The sequence below is a fragment of the Bombus pascuorum genome, chromosome 5, assembly GCF_905332965.1.
Source record: "Bombus pascuorum chromosome 5, iyBomPasc1.1, whole genome shotgun sequence".
In the NCBI taxonomy this organism is placed as follows: Eukaryota; Metazoa; Arthropoda; class Insecta; order Hymenoptera; family Apidae; genus Bombus; species Bombus pascuorum.
Genome location: NC_083492.1, coordinates 8,304,165 through 8,323,071, shown reverse-complemented (window position 1 = coordinate 8,323,071; position 18,907 = coordinate 8,304,165). Strand labels below are relative to the sequence as shown.

Here is an 18,907-nt window from a genome sequence, read left to right as displayed (position 1 = left end):
TTATGTTTTCACTTTTACTATATCATAGTAACGTAATAAATTCTGAAATTTTATGACATATAAATTAGATTTTGTTAAACAAAATGTTTAGTCTAGTTGTTCAATGTCATTATCGTATAACTAGATTTTATTAACAATTTTTCGTAAATGAGGGTAAGTAAAAGTATATAGATAATTGTTTATACGTAATTTACTTGTGATAGTAGCAAATAATTTGTAATTATTAAGTATGTATCGTTATCCAATAAATTTTTTTAAAACTAGTCATAACAGAAACTTCCCTAAAATTTTCCGCTATCGTAGTTAAATATATTTAAAATTCTGATATTAACAGGTTAAGGACATTTTACAGATAATTCTTTTTTTTTCATTCGACAACTATTCGATTCCGTTACAAAATTACGGATAATTTTTATTATATAGTTCGTTGGTGTTAGAAAGTCTATTATATTATTGCTATCAAAAAGTAATGAAAGATGATAATTAAATGAAATAAAGAGTACATTCTTTTAGTCATGCGTCATTGTAAAATTTTTATACGATAAATAGAACTAATATAATAATTACTCCAATATACAATGTTAATTATATTATAGATAATATAAATAATATAGAATATAATTTCCCTATTCCAAAATAAGTAATTGTAATTTATAGTAAATAATAATTAAAAATTACGTAATTAAAGATACATTTTATTTCCGTCGTGACCTCTATTCTGCACTTATCTTTGTATTATTTTTATATATTTACATAATCACACAAGATAATTTGATTATGTATTATCAGGTATTACATTACAGATATTTTAGCAATGATAATTTGTATATATTTGAATACAATTTATGTTAAAATATAACGTATCCTATAAAATCATGTAGTTTATCATAAAATTGCAACTACACATACTATTGTACTACGTTCTTGTCGCGACGCCAATTTTACGCGCAAACTGCTATCTGTATATTATAAGCAAATTTCTAACAAATTGTTACTGTGCACGAGTATTATATTTCCATTAAAAATGTAACTGCTTTTTAATTTTTGCAAATTTAGTAATTTGAAAGAAATAGAAAAATTAAAACAGAATTTAATGAAAACTTTGTATATTACATACGCAATTATTTATAAACAAAACTTGTATTTGTAATATCATTATTATTACTATATATAATTAAATTCTATTTCACTTTCTATAGTACTTTCTTCTTAGGAACAATACATTACCCTAATGTTGAAGCAGATCATATACGTACACGTAGCTTATTTGCGAAAACCAGGCTGTAAATGTACAAATGAACTCATGAAAATATATTATCAATACATAAAAACACAACATTGTACAGTTGAGCTTCGATTATCCGAACAGGTTGGAGGATAAGGACAAGACAGTTCGGATAACCGACCAATTCTGATAATAGAAATTCAGTAGATAGCTATCCTTTCGAATTCTTCTTATTAGTTCAAATATTAGAATTTAAGTGTTACGATTTCAACTTTTCCTTCTTTGACGCAGAATTTATTTCGAATAAAAACAAATAATTGTATGTATTGATATACATACTCATTATAAGAGTGTTTATACGTATTACAAAATTACGATTGATCCTAGTTCGGATAAAAGATGCTCAGCATTAACTTGTTTGTATTAACTAGGTTCTACTATATTTATTTATCTTACAATGAAAATGTAAAATAAGTTGATCTTTTTGTCATTATCAATGACAGTATAATTTTCATTTCAAGTACATGACTTATTAAATAGATCATTTTTATCACGAAATAATTATTTCGTAATAATACTATTTGCATAAATCTGTAATATTTATTGTTTGGAAAATTTAGTTATTGTTATACTAAGTTTATTTCTTTGTTCCGAACGTGAACATATAAATAACGATAAAGTAGTGTAAAAGTTATTAATACAATGTATTATAAAAGCATTAGTTTTTCGGTACATTTAAAATGTCGATTTATGTTGCTTTAACGAGCTTTTCGTTGACTGCATTTCTATCTATAGATATAATAAGGATAATAAGGATAAAAATTCATAAACTTTTAGAATGAAAAATCTCGAGGCTCGCATTTGTTATAAATTGCAAAATGATTTATACTTATTACTACGCATTTTGCTATTCTTTACATTTATACAATTTTCTACATATATTTTTAGATTGTTTTTATAAAAAATAAAACATATATGAGATTCAGGAAGACTTAGGTGGAAAACAACTGAACATTTTGTCAATAAAAACATTTTAGGTCTTACAATATCACATATTAAAATGTACCTTATTTATATTTTCTATTTGAAATATTGTGGATGTATGAAAAATGTCAATAAATATATTTAAAAGAAAAATTCATCACACTCTACCTTAATTTGATAAGAGTGAATGAAGTCTTCTGAAAGAGTTATATCTCATAAATTTTATATTAAAGTTGACAATTAGAAATTATATAAATATATTTTTGTCATAAAAGACAAAAAGGCACTTCTATATAAGTGTTACAATAAGATTAACATTTTAAATCTTTAAACCGTTTCGTATTTTCATGCAGATACCGATTTCTACGTTATAATTTTTCATTGTATACATTGTGTACATAATTTACACTTACATACATACGCACGCATTCATACATAGCAGTCTACGTTATATGGCAGTATTATAATATCATACTTAATGAATAATTTGATAGCTTCATATTACATTAGATTCCATTAAATACTTATCAATTATAATGTTAATAATTATTCTAATTAGTGCTAAAGCTTCATTCGCTGCATAATAAAATTTGTTTATCATTTAAATATTAATCAATCAAAAATTTATATTTATGTATAAAAACATAATTTTCTGCAATGAAATAATTTCTTCCATTAAATAGAGATTATTTTCATGATTTTCATTTTCCAGCATATGTTGGATTTTTAAATGTTGAAGTTGCTTGTTTATAAATTGGATTTTCACCCTGTTTAAAGATAATTGAAATGAAATATTTTGCAGCATACAAAATATACAAAATTAAAAATAAATTAATATTTTTACCGTATCCCATTTAGCCATCATTCTTTCCTTTTCAAATCTTGCGAATTCTCTTCTGTCGTGTATAGTTGTTAATAGTTTCCACAAAAGTAATAATGCAAGACCGATTAAAACAATAGCTGCAATTACACCTAATACTATACCGAGCATATAAACTTGGGGTGGACATTCCCTTTCCTTCTGAGCTCTGACTTTTAGGCAATTTGTTTCATTGTAATAATAAACAAAATTATATTTGCAGTCATCTTCATCTATACCAAAGCATGGAACTTCATCCTTATCCACATCTGGTATAACTGTATCAACTGGTTCAGGGACGAATTCTTTGCAATTTTTTGCACATTCCTCTTTATCAGTGAAATTACCAGTACCATACATTTGACATAATACACAATTTTTTAATTCTTCACAACGGCTTGGACAGGTTGGACACTTATTACAGTGTTTACCAGAATATCTAGTGTTTCCTTCTTCATGACAAATACATTCACCACAAACACAATCTCCCTAAATGATAAAAGTTTAATCGAAGTTAAACTTGTAAAACAAGATAAAGCTTTTTCTTTTTAAAGCAATAAAAAACTTACATGCCCTGAACATAACACTCCATTGGTAGTTCCTGGTGCAATACAAGTCTCATTTGAAGATCTACAATTGCAAGATGGACCAGTCCATCCTGCATTACAGACACATTGACCACACTCACATGTTCCATGATTTGAACACAAATGACCTTGATCTCGATCACACGAGAAATTGTCACATTCGCAAAAATGACCTGATATTATCTGTAAAAAACAAAACAATATCATATACTCAAACAAAAAAGATGCAAATTTTTATATTAAAGTCATATATCTATATTTACTTCTTCAGGATTTTCTCTTTCTTCACATTCACATTGACCGCAAGCACAAGTTCCTCTCCCTGAACAATCTACAAGAGATGTATTATCAGGTCTACAAGATTGGAAATGTTTATCTAATCCTGTCATTTCTTGATGAGGACTGCATTCGCAGCGTTTTCCAAAAAATCCATCATAACATTCACAAATGCCACATTTTAAAGTTCCTACACCATTACATTCTGGTGATTTCGGTTCATACATAGCACCTTCGCGTTCGCATTCACAGTCACATAACATTTCCAAATTTACAGTAAACGTTTCATTAATTCCAACCTAAAAAAAGATAAGAAAATTTGTTTCTTTAACTTTAAATATTAAATTATGTAGACAAGTGCGAATGCTTTTATTCTTACTGGATAAATATCGAATTTTTGTTTCCATTCAGACCTATTTTCTGGGCAACTCGTGACTTCGATTTCTGCAGTAAATTCCACTTTTGTTCCAACTTTTAATCCATCACATTTTGAAGTTTCAATAAGCGGTCCCGTACCCAAACATTTTGAAAAGTATTTTACCTTCACAGCACTGCTAGCTGTATCTTTCATTTCAACTGAACTTGAAATTGCATCATACTGTTCACGAATTAATTCTACAACATTACTCGAGTCATCTGATAATTTACCAGCAAAAGATCCTTCTACATGTTTAGTCAGCCTTTTATATACGTTTATTTGTTCTTCCGTAACAGCCCATATAACATTAATAGCATTTTGCTTAACTTTTAAATTAATTTGAGAAATACTTGGATAGTCTTGTAATGATGAGTGCGTGTAAAGTCCTGTACTATCTAAGTGACATTCGCCATCATTTGGTTTGACAATTCCACCCAATTTACCATCACCTGCATAATGAAAACCAGCATCTGTAGAAAATACTAAAAGTCTACGAGCCTTTTCACGCCAGCCAATCTGCTGTCTACAAACTATAGCTTGCATTATTGCATCAAATCCTCCTTCTGGTGCATCTAAGTTTCCAGATACTGAAGCATTTCGCACTAAACTCTACACAGATGAGAAAAGTTAATAATTTTTATGGAATATTCATTGCAAGATTATATTATTATATACTTACTGCAAAATGACTTGTATCTTGAGACAATGTCATAATATTTTTGTAGCCATATGGTGCTGCACATCCATCACATGGTTCTATTAATCTAAAATACAAAACTTACTATAAATTTATCATTAAATGAAATGTAAAATAGTAATTTCAAATTATGCATGCAGAAAGATTATAATTTTTTATGGGAAACTTACGACTTAGGCATTGTACTAACATAAGGCATTACAACTTTATCAACAAAACTGCCAAAACCTAGTCGAAAGTTACTTGTAATTTTACTCATACTTTCTACTAAGAGTTGACCTAAATCTGATAATTTTTTCTTGTCATCTTCCATAGATTTACTCAAATCCATAAGATAGTACAAATCAACAGGATAATCTTCAGCTTGTGAATAAGCAAAAGTCATTCTATGTGCCTCATCTAAAAGATTTATATTGTATCTCTAATATTATAAATATTGTTTTCTGCCAAAATAGTTTAATATATAATAACTACATTAACTTACTTATTCGAAGTTTCAAATTAACTTCTTGTGGCCAAATTTGTACAGCTTCTTGCCTTCTGCTACCAATGTTACTGCTGCTGCTGCTACTACCACTACTAGTGGACTGTGAACTAAAGCCATGTGTACTAGAATTCATATATGAATATTCATAACTGTTGGCACCACCATATGCATAACCACCTTTTGTTAAATTTCTATGTCTTATCATACTAAAAACATTGTCTGGATTCCATGTATATTCGCCAGGACATGTTGCAAATATTTTAGTATTAATGTTTGGTAGAAAACACCGCTTTTCTGAAAATTTCTGTAAGGATTAATATATTTTAATTATTTATATAAAATATACTATATATGAAAATTATTATTATTATATTATTAATATACATATAATTATATAAAATTATATAAAAATCATATATAATATACATGTAAATAAAAACTCACTGGTGCTGCACACCAGGCACAATGTGGTGTTTGTATGCATTCATGACATGTTTGTTTGCTTATACAAGGATTCATTCCAGTCAATCTCTCTGGAGGTGAGTAATTTGCCTTTACTAATGAAATAACGATTGTTATTGATATTATCCATCTGAAGCTGCCAAACATTCTGCATATAAAATATAGATCTTTTTAGATTAATGCAGTTAATAGATTACATATAAATATACTTTTTAATGTAGTTTATAAATCATAGATAAGACATATTTCTGAAATAAAATAACAATTCTATTACTCTTGTATTAAATTTTAATGAAATTATGACTTTGTACAATCATTTCCACCAAGAATAAGGTAGGTATGAGGTAATATTCTTGTAATTGTTGACTCATCATATTCTTAAAATATACATTCTTAGTTCCCATTTTTATTCTCTAAGAATAAGTATGAAATATGGATTCACTTTCTATGGATAAAAGTATATTAAAAACTTTTAATGGTATTAGTTACTTATTTAAATGTGGGACAAACTGTGCTTTATTTATAAATACAGTATAAAATTTATTTGGCAAGATACCCATAAATAACTCATTACCTTATCATTTTATTTTAACGTTATGGCTATAAGTTTGAACCAAAATATAATTAAAATAATTAATGTTGATATCAAAACATTAAAAAATTTGTTTTATAAAGTTTGTTTATAAATGTTTCCTTATGAAATGCATATAAGTTACGTTAGATATATACACTTGTAGGAAAGCAAATTTAAAGAAAAATAAAGTATTTACAAAATATAATTAATTATTTAATAGAAAATTCAGATTTGATTATAAAAGTTCTCCCATGCTTTTATTCTTAACTTCAGTAACATTTTGTACATAATCCAAATATAAAAAATGTTCACTTATAAAATTTCGAAGAATTCTCTTTATTTATACTTTAAAAGTATTCGATATCTTTAAAATACCATTATTCACGGCTTAAAACAGACGGCTTATTCATTCACGACGATGCCGTCATCTTTATATTTACAAAATGATATCTCTTCCTAAACGAAACCACAAATATTAAAACGAAAAAAACTGGATAAGAAATTCTGAGGGCTTACTTTTCCATCAGAAATATCTCTTTCAATTTGTTATTAGAACATCACAAGATTGACCAATGTTTTCTTTTACTTGAATCGCCATAAAAGGTAACCCATCAAATGCACGCACTCCACAACCAACTGCCTATACCAGATCGTGATAGACTCACACCAGTTACACCACACTACACGTTTTCTGATTGTCTGACTGATCCTGATTCTGATTGTACGTATCTCACAAAGTATTTAATTATACCTAGAGAATACATCTCTTTCGAATAAAGTGAACAAATAGAATACTAGCGCTACATGTGTTCAATCTTAGAACTATCTTTCCTTTTGTGTACGATACACACAAAGCGGAATATTTGAAATCTTATTTGGATCTTGATGTAAATATAACGTTATACATTCTTATTGCTGTACATTAATCCTGTAAATAATATTATTATATTAAGAGAAATAAAAATGTAATTTTACTAATAACATAAAAAATAATATTACCAAACTAGCATCATATATACATATTCTGCTAAACGAGTTGAGTCCAAGGGACTAAATAAAACCAGATGATTAAAATTTTGGGTAAACAAAGATGAATTAATAATTTTGAAATATTATAGAATAGAAACTTTTGTGAATATTGATCCCATAAGCAAATTAATGTATGATTTAGCACCACAGTTCCAAATATTTCACAATTTCAAATATTTTCTGTAATAAAACAGGTTGTTCTCAAAAATCATAATTTACTAGCAACTATCAACCAATAGTGGGAGATCACGTGACCAATTGTAGTTATCTTTCCTGACTCGTTGCTGAACAGAGTATAGCATCTTATATAGAATAATTTTAATGAAAAAATATAATTATTACATGATATTATGTAATCGAGAGTAAATTTTTTGATATTATAATATTAAATACATTAATACTAAAAACATATACGTATATATAGTTGCAATTTAGAAAATTATGTAAGTGCAGCAAATAATATACTGAGTTGAATAACGTTGTCTGTTGCCTTCAAGTCAATCAAAATCGACTCTGTATTACATGCGCAGAGGACGAAAAGAGGTGTTTTCGGAGCTTTTGCGCATCCCCACTTTCGAATACGTTTGTCCCTGACGTATGTCACATCCGGGTACATATTAAATTGTTCTTTCTGTTCCTGGATGTGGTGTAAGTAGGACGTTTGACTGTTGTTCGTAACTCACTTTTTTTTTAAGACTTGCAAATGTTGCATCGTAATCGATAATTCATTTACCCTTGTAATATTTTTCCATGTTTTAAATGTAAACCGACAATAATAAAAATTAAGTATCATTTTAGGATTCGTTACCTTGTTCAATCGATTCAACACAAGTTATCATCTTCAACTGTAATCTAATTAGGAACTGAAAGTTTCCATTACTATATCAAACATGTGAGTAACAACATTATTTTTAATTATAATTGTAAATTTAAATTGTATAATTTATATTTATATCTCAATATCCTAACTATCTTTCTTCAAAGTCATTCATGTTCGGCCATTGTATGATATCCGCAATGCGTCGTTGCATTTCGTTATAATATCGTTCCGAAAATTTATCGACATGTACAGTTACGTAACGGTCTTCTTTATGTAGGAACAAATATTTTTACATTTATCTGTAAAAGTGTCTTGTCAGAAATACTTTTGATAAATTTTTAAATATATATGCATAAAAGCCGTCATTGTTTATTAAAGGTTACGGCATGTAATGAGAGCTATTGGGTCCCTGAGAATTAGGTTTGTATATAAATATGCATATTAATAGTTATGGAGAAACAGAATTAAACAAAATTTATTTTTAATGAAAATATAACTAATTATGCCTCTCATTTTGGCATGCCTCCATCTTGTATATATCAATGGAGCATGAATGCTTGTGAGAGGAATAGTAATTTGGGAACATGCCTTCGGAATCCACATATTTTTTTATCTGGAGCTGATTCTCTTTGTTCCCTACATCCATATAAAATACATAATAAGGTGCTTTAATTATAATACATGCCTAAATTTTTTACAGGACATACGGAGCTAGTTATCATGGTGGAAACTATAGAACGAAAGATAGGGGATCTGTATATGGAAATAATGCTAATAATAGAAATGGGCGATTTGAAAATCGCAACAAAAATAATATGCATGGTACTATTGGAGCTTTAAAAAAACCAAACTGGAATTTTGAAAATTTAAAGCCTTTTAAAAAAGATTTTTATATACCACATCCTAATGTTCAATCACGTCATCCACAAGAAATAGATATATTTAGACAAGAGAATCAGATTACTCTTAAGGGAGAGAAAATTCCTAATCCTATACAACATTTTGAAGAAGGAAATTTTCCTGATCATGTAATGCAGTGTATTAGAAAGCAGGGGTTTAGTGAACCAACCGCTATTCAAGCTCAAGGATGGCCAATTGCAATGTCTGGACAAAATATGGTTGGAATAGCACAAACTGGATCTGGGAAAACTTTAGGATACATCCTACCTGCAATTGTACATATTAGCAGTCAACAACCATTAAATCATGGTGATGGGCCAATTGCTCTAGTTCTAGCACCAACAAGAGAATTGGCACAGCAAATTCAAAAAGTTACTTATAATTTTGGCTATGTAAGAAGCACTTGTATTTTTGGTGGTGCACCAAAAGGAAGCCAAGCTCGCGATTTAGAACAAGGAGTTGAGATTTGCATTGCCACACCAGGACGATTAATTGACTTTTTGGAACGAGGTATAACTAATTTACGTAGATGTACGTACTTGGTATTAGATGAAGCAGATAGAATGCTAGACATGGGTTTTGAACCTCAAATTCGAAAAATTATTGAACAAATTAGGCCAGATAGACAGGTATTGATGTGGTCTGCGACTTGGCCGAAAGAAGTTAGAAACCTTGCAGAGGAATACCTTGTAGACTATACACAATTGAACATTGGATCATTAACATTATCAGCTAATCATAATATTCTTCAGATTGTTGATGTCTGTGAAGAACATGAAAAACAAGCGAAGTATGTATTTTAAATATTTTGATTTACTAATAGTATAAATTATGTCAAAATGAAAATTTTTTATTTTATCGTTTATGATGAAAGTAAAATATGATAGTTTGTGATTTTTCATATTTTATCTCTAAGAAGAACTGACTTTTACTCAATATATTAATATTTTACTTTTTAAATGTTGCTTACAATTTAATATTCTATTCTTCTACTTTAGATTGCAAGATCTTCTTCAGGAAATTAGTAATGTTAGTCCTGAAGGTGGGAAGACAATAATTTTTGTAGAGACAAAGAAAAAGGTGGAGAGTATTACTAAAACTATTCGTCGATATGGATGGCCAGCAGTGTGCATACATGGTGACAAATCGCAATTAGAAAGAGATTTTGTCCTTACAGGTTTGTTTATATATATCTATATATATATATATATATATAACATTTCCATTACATTATTCAGATAATTAATACATTATGCTATATTAAATTTTAGAATTTAGAAGAAATAAGGATTCAATTCTTGTAGCAACAGATGTTGCTGCTCGTGGATTGGGTAAGTAATAGAGTTACTTGTTTAACATTTTTTATTTTTGTTAAAACATAGTAGATTTTGAAGAATTTATTGAAGTTTAGATCAGTTGTATTTGAGAAAATTTGTACTTAATTAAAAAGGGGTAGGGTAGGGTAAAGTGGCGATGTAGCACAGACTGGTTATATGAAGGTGATGCCCCACTGTTTTTGAAATAAAAATAATTAACATTAAATAACTTACCATGTTAATTAAGAAATAAGGAAAATTCATAAATGAGGACCTTTTAACAATGTGTTATTTTTTGTAGAATTCTATAGTTAATTATTGAAATTGTAGAATGATACAATAATATTAATGCAGTATAAAAAATAGTTTTAGTGTACATTCTCAAACTTTACATAAGCTTAATGTACTATAAATAGATGGCATTAGGTAGCTTCAACTTTTATTACTTATTCCTTTAAAATTTATATATATATATATTTATATTTGTATTAATATGAAAAGCGTAAAATTGTCGTAAGTTTTTATTTTTACTGTTTAAGAAGTGCTGCATGTTTTTTATTTTATATCATATAATTGTGTTATATACTTCAGGTACTGTACACAATTTTTTGTTTATCCTAATTTTTCTATTAGCTTTTTTGACGTGTAATGCTATCTATTTTATTAAAAAAAAATATCAGAGAAAATGAGAAAAAAAGAAGGAGAAGAAAAGGAAAGAGGAATTAAATAATGTGCTTGTGTTAAAGAATTGAGAGTATAAAGATTGGAATATAAGAAAAGTGCTTTAGTAATATATGTGGGCATCTTGTAATTTATGTTAATCAGTCTGGTTGTCCTTTGTTTCAGAGGCACATGGTGCACAAATTGTATTGAGTGTGCGATGAAAAACGATCGTTGAATAAAGAAAACATGGCTCACTCATTGTACATACGCAATTCTGTTTTGCACATAATATTGTACTTAATGTGCCTCTGTGTTCAGCCTGTGTACCACGCAAGTAGTAGAGTGGTGCGCGGGTGGTGCCGTTATCGGCGCTGGTTGGTTGTGAGGTAAGACCGTTGGTTACGTTTTGGTACAACCATCACACTTCATAGCCAATGCTCAGCCCGTATGAGAGACAACAATCTATTGATTTTGCTACTATCGCTACTCGGTGGTGATGCTTAGGACACGACGTTGCGATGTGAAGTTGCATTTAAGAATAGCACACATCGTGAGGCGCTCTGTATGCAGTCATACGGAACGTGCATCAACGATAACAGGGTTTGTATTTAATTACTATGCAGCTAACTTACATTCATATACATTTATATGTAAAACTGATACAATTCTTAATTTATCTTCAATGTTTTAATAGTTAGGAATGAAAGCGCCTTAATGTGAAATATTAGACAATATAAAATTGTAACAATGTTTGAAGAAGAAGTTACTGTAAATCTTACTTAAAATAATCATTTTCATTATATTTGTGAAAGAAAAAGAATTTATAGGGAATATGATATATACACTCCTTCTATTGTGACGGATTTCTTATTTAAGTATCTACAATATTGATTCCTTTTATAAGTTCTTCCATTTTTTGTTCTATGTTATGAATACTTGTGTACAGAATATGCATAGAGAAAGGTAATACAAATATTCTATTGTTTATGTTACTAAGTAAGGTTTTAGAAGTTACTTATTAACTGTTATGAAGTTTTAATATTTAATGTTGAAATTTGTGTATTTGATATGTGATGTAGTGTAGGCTTAGCTGCATATTCTCATAGAAAGATATGGAGATAAAAATAATTAGTTTTTCGCATTAATTTCTGTTATGGCATTCAGCTTCGACTTTAACAAATAAATATAAAAATTTTAAAGAAGAAAAGGTCATGATAATATAATCTATATGAATTTCATATTATAGTTGGCATATTGAGTATATATTGCCAAAAAATTAATATTTTTATTAAATATAGCATATCTTACATCATATTTAACACGCTCAATATTTTTACGTTAGTACATATTTTAATGAAACAACTTCTTTAGATGTCGACGATGTAAAGTACGTGATCAACTTCGATTATCCGACTTCATCTGAAGACTACATTCATAGAATTGGTAGGACGGGCCGATCAAATAATTCAGGCACGAGTTATGCCTTCTTTACACCACAAAATAGCCGACAGGCTAAAGGTTTAATTAATGTACTTAAGGAAGCTAAACAAGTTATCAATCCAAAACTTATGGAACTTGCAGACAGAACTGGAAATGATCTTGCACGAAGTAAGTATTTGTGAAAACTATGAAACTAAGTTCATATCGTATAATGATTTTGTGTAATTTACTTAAATGTTCTATGTTTAATTTTTCAGATCGTTGGGGCTATGGAAATTATCGCAGAAGAGAAACTGCTTTCCCTAAAACACATAAACGATTCGATAATCTAAGTTACTTTGACGCGTAGTTGGTTTACTTCAACTTCCAATCACAAACTTTCTGAACAAGTAATCTGTTGGAGATCTGAAACTTATTACAATTTGTTCCTCTGTGATTAGTAAAATTTCTCCGTTAAGGCCCTATTGCTTTATGTTAGTTCCGTGCTCGGTTAACTTTTAAAATTTTTATTTATAATCTTATTGTTGTAGTTAGCGATAGAGCAAAACTTAGTAAACTACATACAATGAGTACCTTTGTTAAATTTCCATTATAATAATATTTTGCATTACATTTCTACTTTCCCTTTCATTGAGGCACACATAAAGTGACAAATACGCAGTAAGAAATACGAAAAGAAATAGTTAATAGGAAATGATTGACAATTTCAAAAAATTAAGTTTGATCTAAAAAGTTTTCCTCCCTTTATTGACAATTGGTTGCCAATATCCATAATTGTTGTTAAATTTTTTTTAGTAAGGAAAAACTTAATTTATAATTATTTACGTGTTTTAGAAGTTGGAGCTCAGTAAGATATAAGTACGTAGTAAATGTAATCAGTATTCATTCCACTTTTTCAATGTGACCAATTTGATACTTGGTCATAAAGTGAAAACCATTTATTTGTTGTCTGTGAAATTATGTGGGAGAACATACTGAATATTAACTGTAAAACTACACTTCGTTTACTTGCATATATATACTCTGTGTCAATATCATAGTATTAATTCACCAAAAGAAATCTGCTCGATAAATCGATTTTATAGTAAAGTTATGCATTATAAAAACATTTTCCATTGATTCAACAACTCTATAGCACTTGAATTTCGGCAATTTTTTTATTCTCTATATTTAAGCTGTTCAAAAGATAAAAATGTCTCACATTAATGTATCATATTTGCAACTACAAAAATAAATTCAGTGTAAAAGAAGATAAAATGTTTATAATACATGTGGTTTAAATATAATCTCTTTTGAAGATCAACAATACCTTGTCTACGATTGCATATTCGCAAAATTTCCTATATTTATAGCAGTTTTAATTCATGACATAAGGAAATGTCCACTAATATACTTAAAAGCAATTAGAAAATCAAATAGATTTTACATTTCAAACATAGAAAAATTTTAAAAATATTTGCTTTAGCGTGACACATGTTGTTTATTGATCAAACAACTTATCTAAAGTAAGTGTACTTTATTTATATTTCAAGAATGCATACGTTTGTGCATAGACTTATTTTTTGTGCAAAAATTACAGATTATGAGAATATAATACAAGTATTTGATAATTCAATAAAGAAAAATATTACACGACATATTACAGGATTACTGCTTGTTTATTCTGATTTTGTGATTCATTTAATCGAATCTTCAGAAGATGGTGGATTTCAATTGTGTCACGAAGTATTTATTAACAATTCCGGCATAATGACGGATATTAAATGTTTGTACATACAAAATGATGCAAACAAAAGATTTTTTAAGAAATGGTATTTCCAGAGAATGAATGATGATGCATTAAAGAATGACGAATTAGAAAAACTTGAGGATAGCTTTGAAAATATTTGCTCTATATATGAAGTAATAATTTTAAATTTGTTTAAATTGTATATTGAATTATGGAATAAATGGAAATTAGAGAATTATGTAAGTATAAATCGTTGAATTAATTTTTAACGTATTTAAGGACTTGAATAAAGATGTAATAAATTAAACAAAAATATTGTGGAATATATTTTTTACAGGAAAATTTTAATGAATATTTGAATTTAATAGCTGTAAACGGTCATTTGAACATTCCATCCAGGAGAAATATAAAATTTGTACTTCAAAGTGTCTGGGGATATAACTTAACATCACTGGTAAAGGATTATTATAGTTTAAACTATGCCTGCAATTTAGACGATTATTCGCCAGTCTCCGAAATAATACAAGAAATTGATTATAATTATAACAAATAAGTTTGGAAAGTGTTAGTTACATAATAAAATATACGTCGAAAGAAAATTGTGAACTATATCTCAATAAATTCTTAGTTAAATATATTATTATATTTATAATTATATCAAAAGTATTCATCTAATCGTTTATGTATTATCCGCATACTCAAGGTTATATTTATTTTATGGGCATAATAATTATTGTGAACAGATGTGGATTCTGATTTTTCTAATGAGAATAATTTAGGTTATGTACAGTAAGAAAAATGATTTTATCCTTCCAAATAAATATTACATACATGTATTTTTTAAATACTGACTTGCCATTTATAAAAGTATTTTATTATTTGTATAAAAAATCTTATTTTCAATTTTTCAGTTGTTATTATGCTATTTACAATCTATTAAGTACCAAGTTTAGAAAATAATGGACACTTCATCAAAAGGTAATAGTAAGAATTTGGAACATGCTATTGCAGGAGGTGTTAGTGGTTTTGTAACACGATTTGCTTGTCAACCTTTCGATGTTGTGAAAATTAGATTTCAGGTAAAAGAATATATATCACAAGTAATACAACAACAATGTTTATAATGTTATATATAGACATTAAAAAGAATTTTTTATCACTGTAGTTACAAGTTGAACCTATTGCTAACCATCATGTTAGTAAATATCACTCTTTACTACAAGCATTTTACTTAATATTTAAGGAAGAAGGTATTTCAGCTTTTTGGAAAGGACATGTACCTGCTCAATTATTATCAGTTATATATGGGACTAGCCAGGTAAATGTATATTTTATGAAACTTTCATGTTGCTTTTTAGTTCTATTATATAATTCTTTCAGTTGAAATAAATATTATATAAAATAATCTCAAAAATTATTAATTTGTATTAGAGATACTATGACTTTAAGTGTTACATCTGATACTGTGTATTGTATATTCTTGAAGTTTATAATTTATAAATTAAAACTTGTAACAAAATTAAAAAATATGAAAATATTTTTCCCTGAATATGCCAATATCTACAAATTTTAAACAGTATCATTTGGAACACTGTTCATTTGAATCTTGAATACCTTATCTAAATATAAAAATATTTTAAAGTCATTGTCAAAATATATAATTAAATATTAAAATGTTACAGTTTTATTCATATAATTTGCTTATACATGAGCTTTATAATTTTTCATTACTAAATGAATGGAAATATTCAACGAAGTTTGTAGCTGGTGCAGGTGCTGGTTTTATAGCTACAACTATATCATTTCCTTTCGATACATTAAGAACCAGATTAGTAGCACAATCAAATAATCATGTAATCTATAAAGGAATTTGCCATTCTTGCAGGCAAGTTAAATACTGTAAATACACCTTGCCATCGAATCAAACATTGTTTAATAAAGTATATTTACAGTTGTATAATACGACATGAATCTCCAAAGGCTTTTTTTTATGGATTATTACCGACTGTATTGCAAATTGTGCCACATACAGGTTTGCAATTTGCATTTTATGCATTTTTCAGTGATATGTATAAGAAATATTATGATGAAACTGATATTAGTTTTTTCAATTCTATAATATCTGGTAGTGCAGCTGGTTTATTAGCTAAAACTGCAGTATATCCGTTTGATCTTAGTAGGAAAAGGTTACAGATACAAGGATTCAAAAATGGTAGAAAAGGTTTTGGTACTTTTTTTGAATGTAAAGGACTTATAGATTGTTTAAAATTAACTATAAGAAAGGAAGGAGTAAAAGGACTGTTTAAAGGTTTAGTACCATCTCAATTGAAAGCTAGTATGACAACGGCATTGCATTTTACGGTCTATGAGCAAAGTTTAATAGTGTTAAAAGCCTTGAGATTATATATTTCGGAATAGTGAAGTTATTATAATGCTAGTCTTAATATTAAAAGAGTACAGTATATAATATTCTCTCCATACTGCCATATGTACAAAATAATTTATACATATATGTTAAGTGTATAATATATACGTATAAACATATAATCATACTTGTATAAAGAATCAAAAGTTATAATGGTAAATAACAATTTAAGCTTAAAACTGATTTAGTCTCTTCTCACAAATTTATTTTTGCTTCAATAATTTATTTGTGATATTTAACTTAAGTTATATTTATAATTGAAGTGGAGCAGGCATTTCAGCTGGAATTCCTTTCAAGACTGCCATAATATTTTTAGCAGTAATTATTGACATTTTTTCTCGCGTTTCTCTAGCAGCACTACCAATATGAGGTAGTACAACTGAAACATAAGTAAATCATTATTTTTATTATATATTTTACTACAGATAGATCTTAGTTAACTTACCACAGTTATCTAACTTCAAAAGTTCACTATCTAATGGAATAGGTTCAGGAGTTGTAACATCTAAACCAGCAGCTCTGATTATTCCACCTTTTAAAGCTTCTATCAGAGCAGATTGATCAACAACTTCTCCTCTACTGATATTTATAAATATAGCAGATCTCTTCATTTTTTTGAATGTATTTTTGTTAAACATGTATCTTGTATCTGGAGTTAAAGCTGTTGTTACAATTACAAAATCACTTTTTTCCAATAACATATCAAATTCTACTTTTTCTCCTCCAAATTCGGATGCTTCTTGCTTAATACTCCTACTTGTATACAATATTTTAGCAGTGTTAAAGCTGTTAAGACATCTTGCTACTTGAATACCAATACGACCTAATCCTACTATTCCAACAGTTGATCCAGATAATCCTGATCCACACATCCAAGTTGGTGACCATGCTTTCCATTCACCCCTATATAAATTATATTTGAAATAAAATGTATGTCTAATTACGCGATTTAATACATAAAAAAATATGCTCTGTTTTATACTTGTAAATGGCTCTGTTTGCTTCTATTAATCTTCTAGATGTAGCTAGTAATAATGCTACAGTCAATTCAGCTGTTGCATCCGTTAGAATATCAGGAGTATAACCAACTTTAATATTTCTCTTCTTCAAAGCTTGCAAATCTAAGTGGTCAAAACCAACTGACATAGAAGCCACAACTTTCAATTGTGGTCCAGCTGCATTTAAAACTTCTTCATCTATTTTGTCTGTCAATAAACAATAAACTCCATCCATATTTTGTATTTTTGATAATAATACAGATTTAGGAATTGGCTCAGGTTTTTCCCATAGAACAACATCACACCTAAAATATAAAACAAAAAGAAATAGAAAAATTAATAAACAGTTTTTTCATTGCAAGTACATATAAATCAAAGACAAAAATATAATATTGGCACGAAATGTTTGAGATGTTAAAGTATAATATTACGCATATGTATGTTACATAATTGCAACTTCATAGAATAGGATATTAAAAATTGGATAATGTGTTTTATATGATTTAAGAGAATGAAATGTATTTTAAGTGTTCTTTAAATATTAAAAAAATACTCACTGTTCTTTAAGTAAATTTAACCCGGCAGCTGGAATGTCTGGGCGGGTGATCAAAACTTTTGGTCGACTCATTTTAACTGGACTAGATGTGACGAATTTTTGATCGTTACGTCTTAAAAGTTTGAGAGCAATTAAAAGTAGCGATCTTTGATTTGATTTCGTGTAGAAAGTGAAGTTAGATAAGGACATTTTTTTATTAAATAGACGTATGGTTCTTATTATCTTATATATTTGTTCAATCTCGACTAAACAGAAACATCAAATACGGGAAACTATAACCTTTACTTATTATCAATTAAATACTTAAATTTATTTTTATGGTTTTAAAGTTCAAACATATTACTATATAAATCCATATACCCTTTAGTGGTTTGGAAATGTTAGAAAATTGTCTTCTATATTAAAAGTAATACTTTTATTATTTTATTATTATATATAATTCCTAATTTATTTTGTATACCT

General features: G+C 28.0%; 5 protein-coding genes across 7 annotated transcripts; 3 read left to right on the top strand and 2 right to left on the bottom strand.

Annotated features, from left to right (window-relative positions):
* Nucleotides 1–2,174: 2,174 nt before the first annotated feature.
* LOC132907448 (integrin beta-PS) lies at nucleotides 2,175–7,296 on the bottom strand. Its single transcript, XM_060960568.1, has 10 exons — nucleotides 7,086–7,296; nucleotides 5,978–6,143; nucleotides 5,531–5,837; nucleotides 5,217–5,445; nucleotides 5,029–5,113; nucleotides 4,311–4,958; nucleotides 3,919–4,230; nucleotides 3,638–3,838; nucleotides 3,054–3,557; nucleotides 2,175–2,976 (listed from the first exon to the last, which is right to left on the bottom strand). The coding sequence occupies exons 1-10, from the start codon at nucleotides 7,091–7,093 to the stop codon at nucleotides 2,911–2,913; spliced, it is 2,526 nt and encodes an 841-aa protein (XP_060816551.1). The 5' UTR covers nucleotides 7,094–7,296; the 3' UTR covers nucleotides 2,175–2,910.
* Nucleotides 7,297–8,227: 931 nt separating this feature from the next.
* On the top strand, nucleotides 8,228–14,005 carry LOC132907194 (ATP-dependent RNA helicase p62-like). 3 transcript variants are annotated; one of them, XR_009658126.1, is made up of 8 exons: nucleotides 8,228–8,246; nucleotides 8,397–8,490; nucleotides 8,797–8,838; nucleotides 9,119–10,108; nucleotides 10,317–10,495; nucleotides 10,590–10,649; nucleotides 11,481–11,897; nucleotides 12,669–12,884. XR_009658126.1 is itself a non-coding variant. In XM_060960045.1 (8 exons), coding segments are annotated over exons 2-8 (1,602 nt in total). In that variant the 5' UTR covers nucleotides 8,229–8,246; nucleotides 8,397–8,488; the 3' UTR covers nucleotides 13,087–14,005. The 3 variants fall into 3 exon arrangements, 2 of the variants coding, with proteins under 2 accessions (XP_060816029.1, XP_060816028.1); XM_060960045.1 differs by lacking the exon at nucleotides 11,481–11,897 and adding an exon at nucleotides 12,995–14,005 and having other exon boundaries at nucleotides 8,229–8,246; nucleotides 12,669–12,905; XM_060960046.1 differs by lacking the exons at nucleotides 8,797–8,838; nucleotides 11,481–11,897 and adding an exon at nucleotides 12,995–14,005 and having other exon boundaries at nucleotides 12,669–12,905.
* Nucleotides 14,006–14,146: 141 nt separating this feature from the next.
* Nucleotides 14,147–15,103, top strand: LOC132907216 (uncharacterized). Its single transcript, XM_060960089.1, has 2 exons — nucleotides 14,147–14,705; nucleotides 14,804–15,103. The coding sequence occupies exons 1-2, from the start codon at nucleotides 14,271–14,273 to the stop codon at nucleotides 15,017–15,019; spliced, it is 651 nt and encodes a 216-aa protein (XP_060816072.1). The 5' UTR covers nucleotides 14,147–14,270; the 3' UTR covers nucleotides 15,020–15,103.
* A 142-nt stretch (nucleotides 15,104–15,245) lies between these two features.
* LOC132907227 (mitochondrial thiamine pyrophosphate carrier-like) lies at nucleotides 15,246–16,944 on the top strand. The gene is made up of 4 exons (XM_060960108.1): nucleotides 15,246–15,545; nucleotides 15,632–15,784; nucleotides 16,149–16,351; nucleotides 16,419–16,944. Exons 1-4 carry the CDS (start codon nucleotides 15,426–15,428, stop codon nucleotides 16,882–16,884), a joined length of 942 nt encoding a protein of 313 aa, XP_060816091.1. The 5' UTR covers nucleotides 15,246–15,425; the 3' UTR covers nucleotides 16,885–16,944.
* A 126-nt stretch (nucleotides 16,945–17,070) lies between these two features.
* Nucleotides 17,071–18,775, bottom strand: LOC132907204 (glyoxylate reductase/hydroxypyruvate reductase). The gene is made up of 4 exons (XM_060960063.1): nucleotides 18,447–18,775; nucleotides 17,874–18,194; nucleotides 17,337–17,794; nucleotides 17,071–17,270 (listed from the first exon to the last, which is right to left on the bottom strand). The coding sequence occupies exons 1-4, from the start codon at nucleotides 18,632–18,634 to the stop codon at nucleotides 17,143–17,145; spliced, it is 1,095 nt and encodes a 364-aa protein (XP_060816046.1). The 5' UTR covers nucleotides 18,635–18,775; the 3' UTR covers nucleotides 17,071–17,142.
* Between the last annotated feature and the right edge of the window lie 132 nt (nucleotides 18,776–18,907).